The sequence below is a fragment of the Pseudorasbora parva genome, chromosome 1 (assembly GCF_024679245.1).
Source record: "Pseudorasbora parva isolate DD20220531a chromosome 1, ASM2467924v1, whole genome shotgun sequence".
Taxonomy (NCBI): domain Eukaryota; kingdom Metazoa; phylum Chordata; class Actinopteri; order Cypriniformes; family Gobionidae; genus Pseudorasbora; species Pseudorasbora parva.
The window spans coordinates 34,008,335-34,022,216 of NC_090172.1; the positions used below are offsets into that span (position 1 = coordinate 34,008,335).

Genomic DNA, 13,882 nt, shown 5'->3' on the forward strand with positions numbered 1-13,882 from the left:
ACAGAGCAGACTCCCCAGACTAATGTTCAGTTTTAAAACACAATTAATGCAAATCCTCATGTCTCTTTCCAGGTTAGTTTTCATGCAGATGCTTTAAAATGTAATTGTCTCCCCTTTTAATTTCTATTAGTAATGCTTACTGGAACATTTCTAAAGTAGGTAACTACAAGATTTATTACCTGAAATATCACGCAATGTTCCAGTTTAAAAAAAAAAAAGCTTATCATTGCGTTCGTAGATCAAAACTTTCACTGACTGTTTACAGATTAAACAGAATTTACTCCCATAATTCGAGCAAAGCATTATGAGGTGTAGGAAAAAGTTGGATAAGTTTTGCCCCATAAACAAGTGCAGTACAGCAGGCTTCTAATCAAAAACCAATACATATGCAGATGCACACACACACACACACACACACACAAACAGACCTCCTACCAATATTAGAAGAGCATTTATCCAAGGAAGTCACCTGTGTCAAAGGGACAATAACTGTAAGCCAAGTACTAGTGAACACCACATCAAGACACCCAGAAGACTGTATTCACTCTGAGGATCTTACCCGGGTTACTGGAGGCATCGTCCATGAAGTGCATGTCATCACCTGCACCAGGGGACTGCAAGAGAGAGACAGAGCATGAGAGGAGGAAACAGAGTTCAATAAGAATTCAACAGCTGATCTTTTCTTTCCTACCTAAAGACAAATACAAGAGCAAAACTTTCAGGTGTTTCCCATGAATAGCTCTTTTTGGCTGAATTGCAAAAATGCTAGGTGTAAAAATTCAATCTAAAAGACAAATGTAAATGACGAGATGAAGTCTTTTGATTTAAATCAACAGACTCTAGACATCTGAGCCACAGAGCTGTTCTGGGAGACGCCGCTTGACCTTCACCGGATCAGAAAGCAATCAGACTTACTGAGGGACGTCTACATTAAAATAAAGTCCACAAGGCCTGCAAACTTCTCATGTTCCTCTGTTAGAGATCCAGGTAGATGTTGTTATAGGATTGGTCTAATAATGCTGGAAATGTCCCCAAAACACAATATTTGAGAGACCTTTTCCTTCTCCATCTTTTTCAGGGCAGAACAATTTAGGAACGGGAAGAATCTTTATAACACATTAAGTTCTGCTTTCCACAGATTCTGCTTAAAACTTCACACAACAATCCCTCCAAAACCTCACAACACAGGCATGCTGTATAAACCTTCACCCCCACCAAAAACACGTTGCCAACAAGTTCACCCCCAGCCCCTCCCCCTCCCAAAAAGGCTCAAAAATAGCTCTGAATAACTCTGAGAACTGTATAAAAACATTCCAGTCAGGGTGAAGGTGCTTCTTCACACAGTAAATCACATAAACACAACATAGTAAACACAACAATCAAATCATGGCAGTCTCAAAAGGCCACCAAATAGCACTTAAGGAGGATTCACTAGGCTTCCAACAAATGGCTTTGCTTGAATCCAGTGTGCAAGTAAATAAGATTGATTAGCAGGTATTTTGAATGACCTGTTTTTAACAATCCAACAAAACAAACTATTTTAAAATGGACCTTACACTACCGTTCAAAAGTTTGAGGCAAGTAAGATTTTTTTCCAAATGTTTTTGAAAGACGTCTCTGATGATCACTAAGGCTGCAGTATTGGAGTATTATCAAAAATACAGTAAAACCATCAATAGGAACATTTCCAGCAGCAATTACTCCAGTCTTCAGTGTCATGTGAAAAGATGAACAGAATGTTAAAAAAAACAGCAATATTTATCATATTTAAAATATAATTTTTTGAGCTGCAGTCACTTTTGATCAATTTAAATGTGGTGTTGCTAAAATAAGTAATTAATTTCTTTAAAAAAAAAAAAAAAAAAAAAAAAAACTTGCCCCAAACTTTTAAATATTAGTGTACAGGTCCTTCTAAAAAAACTATTATATTGTGATAAAGCATATCATGAATAAGTTCATTATTTTCCATAATGTAATGAAATAAAATAAAACGTTCATATATTTAAGATTCATTGCACACCAACTGACATATTTCAGGCCTTTTATTGTTTTATTACCGATGATTTTGGCATACAGCTCATGAAAACCCAAAATTCCTGTCTCAAAAAATTAGCATATCATGAAAAGGTTCTCTAAACGAGCTATTAACCTAATTATCTGAATCAACTAATTAACTCTAAACACCTGCAAAAGATTCCTGAGGCTTTTAAAAACTCCCAGCCTGGTTCATTACTCAAAACCGCAATCATGGGTAAGACTGCCGACCCGACCCTGTCCAGGAGGCCATCATTGACACCCTCAAGCGAGGTGGTAAGACACAGAAAGACATTTCTGAAAGAATAGGCTGTTCCCGGAGTGCTGTATCAAGGCACCTCAGTGGGAAGTCTGTGGGAAGGAAAAAGTGTGGCAAAAAACGCTGCACAATGAGAAGAGGTGACCGGTCCCTGAAGAAGAGTGTGGAGAAGGACCGATTCCAGACCTCGGGGGACCTGCGGAAGCAGTGGACTGAGTCTGGAGTAGAAACATCCAGAGCCATTGTGCGCAGAAAATGGGCTACAGGTGCTGCATTCCCCAGGTCAAGCCACTTTTGAACCAGAAACAGCGGCAGAAGCGCCTGACCTGGGCTACAGAGAAGAAGCACTGGACTGTTGCTCAAATTTTGCATGTCATTCGGAAATCAAGGTGCCAAAATCTGGAGGAAGACTGGGGAGAAGGAAATGCCAAAATGCCTGAAGTCCAGTGTCAAGTACCCACAGTCAGTGATGGTCTGGGGTGCCATGTCAGCTGCTGGTGTTGGTCCACTGTGTTTTATCAAGGGCAGGGTCAATGCAGCTAGCTATCAGGAGATTTTGGAGCACTTCATGCTTCCATCTGCTGAAAAGCTTTATGGAGATGATTTTGTTTTTCAGCACGACCTGGCACCTGCTCACAGTGCCAAAACCACTGGTAAATGGTTTACTGACCATGGTATTACTGTGCTCAATTGGCCTGCCAACTCTCCTGACCTGAACCCCATAGAGAATCTGAGGGATATTGTGAAGAGAAAGTTGAGAGACGCAAGACCCAACACTCTGGATGAGCTTAAGGCCGCTATTGAAGCATCCTGGGCCTCCATAACACCTCAGCAGTGCCACAGGCTGATCGCCTCCATGCCACGCCGCATTGAAGCAGTCATTTCTGAAAAAGGATTCCTGACCAAGTATTGAGTGCTGAACACAATTGTTTGAATGTTGATTTTTTTGTATTAAAAACACTTTTCTTTTTTTGGTCGGATGAAATATGCAATTTTTTTTAGATGAGCTGTATGCCAAAATCATCAGTATTAAAACAATAAAAGACCTGAAATATTTCAGTTGGTGTGCAATGAATCTAAAATATATTAAAGTTAAATTTTTATCATTACATTATGGAAAATAATAAACTTTATCACAATATGCTATTTTTTTTTAGAAGGACCTGTATGTTTGTAATATATTGCTTGTGTAATGATATGTGTAATTTTTACTAAAATGGAATGCCACTAATATACACTTATACATTTTATAAACAAGTCAGTGTCAATAACTAGTAACATTTGATTTAACATTTATGATAAAATATTGATATTCTGTTGTTGGAGAGAACAAGATACAAAACTTAAGAAAACTTAGTTCTGAGAAGGCGAAAGCAGCAGGAACTGCTTGAGAATAAAAAAAAAACGATAATATAAAAACATCACAATAACAGTTTATTGCAAAAAATAATTATTTAAATAAAATCCTTAGACACTATATAGATTTTTGATATTACTATTGTTATCTGTCACTCTGGTTAGAAGCTCTGTTCAACGACACCATGAGTTAGTTAGAGGAGTGACTTCAGTCGCCTTATTATACAGACATTATTCAGGGTTTTCTTCTGTCTGCACAGGAAAATTTAAGGGCCAAAAACATGGCATTGTGAATGTAGTCTAAAGACACACTTAACTCATTCAAGTACAGCTCTGGAAAACAATTAAGAGACCAATTAACATGGATTTCTCAATAAAAAAAATCTGCTTAGCAAATCAGAGCATCAATTATTCCTTCCTAAGATCCAATTGTTGATTTGTTGAATGTTATTCATTGAAATTATCCAGATTGAGCAGATCTATATCAGCAATATGTTGTCAACAACATAAATGTGTTAGCTGAATCTTCGTGCAAAAAAATAAAGGCTTAATTCGTTTCGTAATATATCCATTATTAATTTATTTTCAATCTAGTGGTGCAAATTTAGACACCAGTTTAAACCGATTGTGTCTCACAGATTTGGTGGTCTTTTGGTCCAGTACCATAGGAAGAGTAGTGGAACATTAACTTCACCCACATGCCCAATCTCCCTTCATACAAAGATCCCGAAACACAACCACAAAACACCAAGAGACACGATGTTCCATTGTTCCCATGACACCCTGCATCCCCAGTAGAACGGTCTCTCCCAGTGACACCGCATGGCAGAGCCACATTCACCTCTTTTGAGAGTGAGTGCGCAGGGCCACGCACAGAGTGGAGGGAAGGAGAGAACAAAATGCAATGGTGTTTTCCTTTTGAGCGTTTTATTGCGTTAGTATGTTATCTCATGTTTTGGATTAACGCAAAGCCCACGGACCAATATGTAAGCCCCGCCTCTATGCTACAACTGCATAACCAGAAGAGAAGCACATGGTATTGACAATGTAAGTAGATTAAGAACAGGATGAGTTTAAGCAGTGGAAATGGTCCTCAGAGCCAAAAACTAAACCCAAATTGCTATCAACTAAGATCCAGAATGATGCTTAAAGCTGCAGTAACGCGAATGACCATGCTGCTCACGCTGGCGAGTAGAGGGCCTTAATAATTAATAGTTTTGAACTGGTTGTCAGAAGGGCCAGGGAGAGAAGGAGGGGGGGAAGCAGGGGAAGCCAGGAGGACAGCAGTGGATCAAAGGGTTCGGGCAGGCTGAATTCCTTGACGCTTTGCATGCAGGCAATACCTGGATGTCGTAAACAGGTTTGGAAGAAGGAATGGCAGCAAATTGTCGGTAGTCAAACTTCTTTTCTGACAGGGACTAAAAGGACAGCAAACAGGCATAAGCAGTGGACAGATGGAAAGAGAAAGAAGGGAGAAATCAACATTGCAAAGGAGAGATGGCAGTATGGACAAAGGGGAGGATAGGAGGGTGAGAAGCAGAGGCATGTAAAAGCACAAGGAAGGAAGAAGAAAGGACAACAAAGAAAAGAGATAAAGGAAAAGTTCATGGAGGACACTCTACGAGCTATGGACATGACTGTTAGAGTAAAGAATGACTTTGTTTTATCATAAAAAGTAAAAAATGGATGGTTTGGCTTCATACTAAGGGGATTAGTCACCCACAGCAACATTACTGGTAATTCAAAATTTGCTATTTGTGCTGTACTAAATGAAGAAAAAATAAAAAAAAGAGAAAAATGTTTTGTCGTCTCATACCAGTCTGCCTGGGGAAGTCACTGCACGTGGACTTATATCTGTTTAGGAAACAACAATGGATAAATGTAATTTGCCTGTTTAAAAATGAACCCGTATCATCCAGTAGAGAATGAAAACACAGCCCGGCATTGTTTAGCTGATCAGATTAAGGTAAATGAGATTGTCACCTTCCATCGGTGTTGGAGAGGGTGTGGGCGCAGGTGATGGTGACTCCGACAGCTGATCCAACGTTCCACGCTTCTTTCCCTCTTTAGACTTGGCAATGACCATCTGGGCCTTCAAAGCATCCTGCTCTAGAGACTTCATCCTGGAAAGAAAGTGATACACTTTGAGACACAGAGAGTGAAAGGACGAATGTAAACGGTGCATGGAGACAGGATGAGAGATGAAAGAGAGGCAGAGGTGCTGTGCACATTGATTGGTTAATATAGGAGAAGTTAATTTGATGGAAGGCTGTCAAAAAATGTGGAAAAGTTATGAGAAAGGATCACATAAACTAGAGATGCACCGATTATGTCTGATTGGCTGGTGGCACCACAGAGTTCACCTTAAAATGCAAGCCTTTTTCAAACCCAAAGCTCAAATGTATCTAGTGTATCTAGTCTGATCAACCAGCAATTAGTTAGGGCTAATCAGTCTTACTTTTCGAATACCAATCTACCTTTTTATGTAAACTGACCCAGTCCACACAGTCCATTTACAGACCATATGCACAACAATTACAAAACCCCAAGCGCTTTAATCAGCATATTATTGTGCTATTATTTCAGATTCAGCCAAACCTAAACAACACAAAAAAGCTAACTGCAGTTTATAAATTTAATGTTGGTTAGGCAGTCCTTTCAGCCTAAGTGGATTGCTTTAGGCCACTTAAAATACACATTTAAGTGATAATTGACATCTAAAATATTTTCAGTTTTAACATGCTACACTATTAAACAAACTTATATATGAAGGAACCAAGTATCAATGATTTAAATGAAGATCTAAACATGTTTCTTGGTATGGACTAGAACTAGTATCAGTGCACCTCTAATAAAAACAACTGCAAGCAACATTAAGAACAGCAAAGAAAAACACATGTTATTAGGACAATATAGGACCTTTACTGATACACAGATGGGAGGCAAAGGGGAGTGAGCAAAGAGAAAGAGGGAGTGTGCCACCAAACTAAATAATGAATAAAATAGCACACGTGCAGAAGCAGCAGTGGGTTCTTGTAGGGCAAGTTCATCGTTCAGAAAAAGCCACTTCAAAACGTTTCATCCTTTACACACTATGCACTATAAAGTGTCCACAAGAACCACGCATCCCAAGCAGTGACAAGCATCAGAGCTAAGCCCCCATGATGCTTTCTGGCTGTTAAAGGCAGACCTGGGCTGACAGGAAGAGGAGGAGCAGGAATTGGGAGGGGCTGCAGCGCTGCCTAGTGATGCCCTCACTCGGGACTGGTAGAGCCGCTTAGCCAGGTCTTGCTCATACTGCCTTACGTCCTCCTCTAGACCATAAGGCCTTGGGAGCAGCAAGTAAGAAAGAAACAATAACACACAAAGAAAAGGGAAGGAGCAGAAGGAGCAGAGATGAAAGGAAACACTGAAATGGACAGTATAGACAGTAAGAAGGAGGTTTACATTGAAACTCAGGGCCATCAAAGACAAATGCACAATGTATATCTGTGTGTATGAATACAATGTATACTAAATCTATGTGAACCATATGAAAATGTCTTTGAAAGCCCTGTTCACCAAGGGTAAGACATGGGTAAGTGTTTACTTAAAGCCTGGAGAAAAGCTCTTTACAGATCAGCAATATAGAGGAAAGGATAAGACCGGAGAGCTTCTGATGTGTTACATTACACATCATTCACTGTGGCCATTATACCTGGCTGCTCTCCACATGGCCCTCTTCTCTGCCTCCAGGGCTCGTTTTTCAGCAGGCGACAGCTCCTTGTCCATAGCAACAGCAAGCTCCGGGCTCTGCATGCGTAACCGTTCTTGATGCCTACGCTCTGCTTTGGCTGTCCGAACCGGAGCCACAGATTCACCGGGATAAACTGGGATCAAACTGTTAAGACAAACACTGGGTTCAAGCATTTCAAATATCCTGAAACATCACAAAACTGTTTAGCTCCGAGTATTCGCATTCCTCACCCCGTCATGGAATTGGGTCTCTGCTCCAGTCTGAAGCCATCTTCCATTGAATTCCGCTGAGAGTCACCTTTGCCGTCGACAGACGAAGGACTGGGGAGCGATAAAAAATAAAATAAAATAAAACAACCTTCACGAGGGTATCGTCCAATAATCAGTTTTGGCTAATTAGATGTCAGATGATTAGGACAGACTGTATCCTGCCAATCCAAAAGTGGGCAGAAAAACGTATCAGACTGCATCTCATATGTGTGTGAAGTGTGTGAAGAAAATGTCTCTTGTATACAATTGATGATTTAACGAATGAATTAATAATTCAGTTACAGTTGCAATGTAACAGTTACATTTTTTAAAATAAAACTGTCGCTCACCCTGAGCTGCCACAGTGGCTGGGAGGCGTGGCACATTGCCGCAGAGAAGGGGAGCTGTGACGTCCCAAGCTCTCCACTTTGTACTCCACACCATCAAGTATAACCTTTCCGTGAGCCTTCATATCTGCCACCTGTTTTGCCAGATCTTCCTCCTCATCCTCTTCATCTTCATCCAGCATATACTCTTGTGCCTTCTGTTCAATTCGCTTTGCTGAGGAAAGTCATTGACACACATTTTTAGCATGATTCTAAAATGAACTGAAGTTACTGTACACTTGACAACTACACAGACACAAACCTTCTTCTTCTTTCATTTTCTTCAGGTCATCTTCTCCCACAAGTGAGATGCGAGGTTTAGGTTTGTCTGGAGTCTGCTGCTTCACATCAATTTCAAAATATTTCTGTCTGTCTCTGAAGGAGCGCTGTTCTGGACTATCTCTGCCAAAAGAGGAGGGAGTCTGGAAAAGAGCAAGTGAGAGGAGAGGCGGAAATTTAAGTTTCAGATCAATTGTAAAGAATGCTTTACATGTAACCAAATTTTACATGCATCCGGCATGCAGGAACAGCTCCCATTATGTTCTGAAATTTAGACAATGAGTAAGAATTTGCACAAAAGTACCAAATCTTAGCTGAACCACCACCATGATGAAGCAGTGATTGCATAATATACCACCATTGCAAAAAAAGATTCAAATTATTGCTCTCCTGAAGCCTCGTCACCAATAATAACTGCCTCGATTCAGAGCAGAACACTGATCGATCATCTTCCCAAACTTGACCCGAAATGCATGCTGCAAGATGATCTGGCTTCTTGACATTTCCGACACACATTAATTGCGTTATTTGTTGTAGATCGAAGAAACATATACACCTGCACCGCCACCTGTCAAGCTCAAAAGCATCCAAAGTGTCAGAGAGGTTCTGCTGAAGATGGGCTGGGTACCTTCGACTCCATAGAGGGGCGAGACAGGCGTGGCACGGCTGCCAGGCTTCTGTACTCGCGGCGATCAGATGAGAGGGAGGGACGAGAGCTGAGAGAAACACTGCCCTCATCATCAGCCTCATCCATAAACACCTCATTATTCAGCTCAGGCTGAAAGAGCCATCATGTACAGCGTATCAACACTACTCTTGCAGACAAAGATGCGTTCTTTGCAAGTTGTGGTGAGTCAGAACACACCACATAAGGGTTATGTGTCAGGCTCATACAAAAGTCATCATCATGGTCAACGAAAGGCTGGAATACACTACAGGACTTTTCAAATCTGAACAGATTTTAATCATACACTTGCTGATTTTGACGTTTTGTGTATGATGACCTGTTTTTTTCTGTAACTATTTTCACACTAACAGACAGTCAACCCATTCTGTCAACAAACTTGCACAAAAAACGTGCCTTGTCACTGGGAGACAAGACAAATAAAAACTATTTGCTTTCTAAAATCGGAACAAAACATCAAACATATTTGATATCCTCCAACTGGATGGAATCATAGTCTGAAAAAATCTGCCGACTGATTTTCCGCAAACTATCCCTTATGCTTCCAAACTGAAAGTTGGGGTAAACATCAGGGCTAAAGTCGTGTAGTGTATTCCAGTTTTAAATGGCTCTTTACAAATTTTACAAATTACAAACATAGAAGACATACCTCTGGTGATGGTTGCTTTGAGCTGACATTATTCCGTGGAGCGTAAAAATCCTACCGAATGAGTGAAAAAGAAAGATAATTTAGACACACATACAAAAAAAGTCCTGCACGTAAGACTCAAGTTGGACGAGGGGACACACTTTACACACTGCAAGGAATCACAATATCAAATCGAGAACATCAAACAACCAAGTGACAGATGAATGACGCACTTTAGTGACCCTGTGAAATGAACTCTTGGATTCGACAGCACCATATGAGTGACTCATGCACAACAACAGCAAATAGGAAACAAGCTCCCAAAGGAACAAGAGTCCAAAGGGAAGACTCCCCAAACAGGAAGTATGGGTGACCAAGCACTGGATTACGAGGGAACCACAACATGCTCACAACCTTGAGGAGCATTTGTCCTACCTGTGGTGGTTCCAGTACTGCCAGGGAGTGTGGCACAGCTGCGAAGGCCTTATATACCTGCTTGATATTGATGGGGTATTCCTCATGTGTGTCAGGGGATGGGGCACGAGGCTGTACGAGGGATTGGGGGGTTCGAGGACGGAGGGGTGGAGGGGTAGAAAAACAGACAGAGGACAAAAAGGATGGAACAGCTAATGAGAGACAGAGCAGCAAAGGCAGAGCACAGGAGGAAAATGCAGGGCTAGACTGCATGCAGCCCACTCGCCAATGTCAATGGAAAGATGGAGGGAGAGGAGAGAGACTGATAGTATGAGGGAGGTCTGTGGTTATGGTGATTGGGGCAAACGACTCTGGACGATATTTTGGTTTACACTGGTATCCTGAGATAATGCGAGTGTAAACCTTGCTGTGCAAACAATGTGGTTTGTGTGATTAGGGAAAGAAAAAAAAATCCAAAAGAGGTGTCTTGATAGAAAACAGGCACAATGTTACTTGCAGTGAGAAGCTGATAAGTCTTTGTTTTTCTAAACAACCCGTTTCTTTGACCTGGATTATGGTGTGACCGTTTGTTAGGCTTAATAGGCACGGTGGTAATCGCACCTTGGAATATATATGGAGAAAATAAAACAACAGTCGTGTTCTGTTGGTCTTTAGGCATTGGTAACTGAAGATGAAGGGGAGCCTCATTAGGGTTCAGACAGTGGTGAGGGATCTTACAGTGGTCTGAGAGCTGATGGGAGAGAGGCCATGCTGGAAAGGGTTGGGACTGCTGTGGCCATCCTGACTGGCTGGAGACACAGCGGGTCGCACCCTAGAGAGTGGCTGGATGGCACCAGGTTTAGTCTAGAAAAAGAGAGAGATTAAACAACAATAAATCTAACTGTCAACCAACTCTGTAACAAGATGTTGAAAATACTACAGGCTAAGAAACTTTACAGTAACCATTACTGAATTTGATATTTTGCATAATGACTGCAAGCTTAGCATAATATGGCCGGTAATGTAATTCACATTAATATTATCATGAACTTGCTCTAGTAGCTATGTATTACTAGTTATCTACACTTTTGGACACTCACTGATGAATTATCCTTGGTGTTTGCATTTGAAGGGAATGGAATGCTTGACTGAAACAAAAAAAGAAAAAGAAAAATATGAACATGATGTAAAAATGAGTGAAAGAAAGAAAATGTTTTCACATGGGATTTGCTTTTTCCAAGTCCAGTAAATGCACATGTAAGTTATATTATATTATATAAAAACATTAAGCAGCAACACAACTGTTTTCAATTAATAATAATAAGAAATAATGCTAGAGCATCAGAATGCTTTGTGAAGGATCTGAAACGCTAAAGAGTGGAGTAGTGATGAAAATGAGTTTTACCATCACAGGGATAATATATATATTAAAATAGTATTATTACAATTTAAAATGTTTTAACTGTATTTTTGATCAAATAAACGCTGCGTGATCATACATCTTGATGATCATAAAACCTAAAAAAAAAAAGAAAGAAAAAAAGACCACATATTTTGAACAGTAGTGCATATTATAATGTGTTATATTCACTGAATATAATTCCTAAGGTCTTAATACGCAGTGTTAATTTACAAAGCTGTAGTTGCATGCTCAATTGCTTGGTTGGTGTAAATACTATAAAAGTCAAGCATTTCACTGCTGCAGAGAGCATGAAAAGCAGGACATGCTCAGTTACATTCAGACTCGTACACCATTCCTCGCTTAACGTCTAATGCAAAGCCAAATGCAGCTAGAGCTGGCCATACAAGGCCACTTACATATCGAACCTCTCTTCCAAGCATCGCAGAGGAAGATTTGTGGGACTGCTGAGAAATATGGAAATGTCATGACGAAGGGTGGAATCAAACACTTAAAGGGTTATTTCACTCAAAAATGAAATTTATGTAATTAATGAATTCTAATCCAGCCTAATGTTCCACACCCGTAAGACCTTCATTCATCTTCGGAACACAGTTTAAGATATTTTATGTGTATATTATCTAAATATTTTGGTCCAAAAATAACAAACTACGACTTTATGCAGCATCGTCTTCTCTTCAGGATTTGTTTTCAGTCCTCAAATAAAGATTTGAACGGTTATGAATCAGTGTATATTCATGATTTGGATCACCATTGTCACGTGATTTCGTCAGTTTGGCACGCGATCTGAATCATGAATCAATATGCTGATTCACAACTGTTCAAATCTTTATTTGAGGATTGAAAACAAACCCGGAAGAGAAGACAATGCTAAATAAAGTCGTAGTTTTTGGACCAAAATGTTAGCCTTGAAATCTAGACGCACCCTAGCGGCAGCAAATCTAATCTGTCCGCGAGTGTCGTCTAGCAACTCTCAATACACTTCTGAGCTGTATTCGCCTAACCCTTGCCGGGCCAATCACAATGGCCCTCATTTATCAATCTTGCGTAGAAACAGGCGTATATGTTGGCGTAAGATTATGCTTACACTCCTCTCACCGCCTGATTTATGAAACTGTGCGCACCTCTGCAATTCAGGTGTACGCAATACTTGCCCTTGATAAATCCCGCGGCTGAAAACGATCGTCATTAGAATAACACGCCCCTATATAGTCAAGTCTCCGCCTCCCGCACGCCCTCATTTTACGCCATGGACACACGGAAGACGGCAAAGAAGCGAAACTTCTCCGACGTGGAGATCGGGCGCGCTCTATCATCTCACTAGTCCACTAGTCAGGGCACTGATTAGGACATAAGTCAATGGGCTGACTCCCTGATCAGTGCTCTGACTACTGAACTATTGAGATGATTGAGACGCGTCCATCGAGACCATCACCAGGGAAGTGGAAAAAAAAAACGAAATTGTTTTATTTAAGAGTATAAAGAGTGGGAATAAAGGCACACACAAAAACAAAATATGGACCCAAATTACGAGTAATTACGAGCTGAAATACGAGCTCATATGAGTAATAATATGAGTAGTTTGAAATACGTTATAACATTACGAGCTGTTAATAGTGTGGGGGTTGAGAAGCGCACCCCAGCAGTTTAAAGCTGTTTGGATAAGAAATTACCATCCCAATGCATTATTTTACAGCACGTTTTGAAACAATTAGCATTTGATTTCGTATCACGGCATGTATTGGGGTGTACGACAGTGATGATGATGTGATGTGGAGTATTCATTCACATTAATAATTACATGACAATTTGTAAGATTCTTCTTTTTCTTCTTCTTCTTCTTCTCCTTCTTCTTCTTCTTATTATTATTTTTATTATTATTAATGACGCTTGTTATTTAGAAGAAGAATGTCGTTTTTATTGATTTTATTATTATTTAAAAGAAGAAGGTCATTTTTATTATTTTGTCAGTCTGAATTATTTTAGTCCCAGTCCGTGCGCAGCTGCTGGGCCAGGCGGGCCGGTAAAGCGCACAGGCTCGCGACTGTAGGAATACATATGCCTACAAATCAAACTCTTTGGTAAAGTCACACAAATTAAACATTGACGTTCATGTTGCACAAAAATAAACACTGAATGTTGTTGTTGTGGTTTTTAACAGTGGGTCATATAGCATATCTTGTCAGTGCGTTTTGTGTTAGGAATTGTTTTTCTGCGCATTTTCCCACTAACTCAAACGTGCGTACACCACCTCCTGAGCTGGCGTAGGATTTGAGCGTGCCGTACGCCAACGTCCATATTGATAAATCTCAAAGTCACCGTGGGTTTGGGTGTACGCAAGGTGTACGCTGGAAATTTGGTGTACGCACTTTTGATAAATGAGGGCCATTGTGTATAGAGTTGGTGGGTGTCATAATGACGACAGCCAAGTTGCGTT

At 40.4% G+C, this 13,882-nt stretch overlaps 1 protein-coding gene across 1 annotated transcript in view; it reads right to left on the reverse strand.

Annotated features, from left to right (window-relative positions):
* scrib (scribble planar cell polarity protein) overlaps positions 1 to 13,882 on the reverse strand; it is a 114,143-nt gene that overhangs the window by 7,580 nt on the left and 92,681 nt on the right. Inside the window, exons 30-39 of the mRNA XM_067438549.1 lie at positions 11,126 to 11,173; positions 10,764 to 10,889; positions 9,633 to 9,683; positions 8,282 to 8,441; positions 7,984 to 8,194; positions 7,616 to 7,705; positions 7,347 to 7,529; positions 5,633 to 5,772; positions 5,466 to 5,503; positions 560 to 614 (exon numbers count right to left, since the gene is read on the reverse strand). Of these exons, the coding sequence (XP_067294650.1) occupies positions 560 to 614; positions 5,466 to 5,503; positions 5,633 to 5,772; positions 7,347 to 7,529; positions 7,616 to 7,705; positions 7,984 to 8,194; positions 8,282 to 8,441; positions 9,633 to 9,683; positions 10,764 to 10,889; positions 11,126 to 11,173 (1,102 nt within the window). The remainder of the gene's footprint in view (positions 1 to 559; positions 615 to 5,465; positions 5,504 to 5,632; positions 5,773 to 7,346; positions 7,530 to 7,615; positions 7,706 to 7,983; positions 8,195 to 8,281; positions 8,442 to 9,632; positions 9,684 to 10,763; positions 10,890 to 11,125; positions 11,174 to 13,882) is intronic.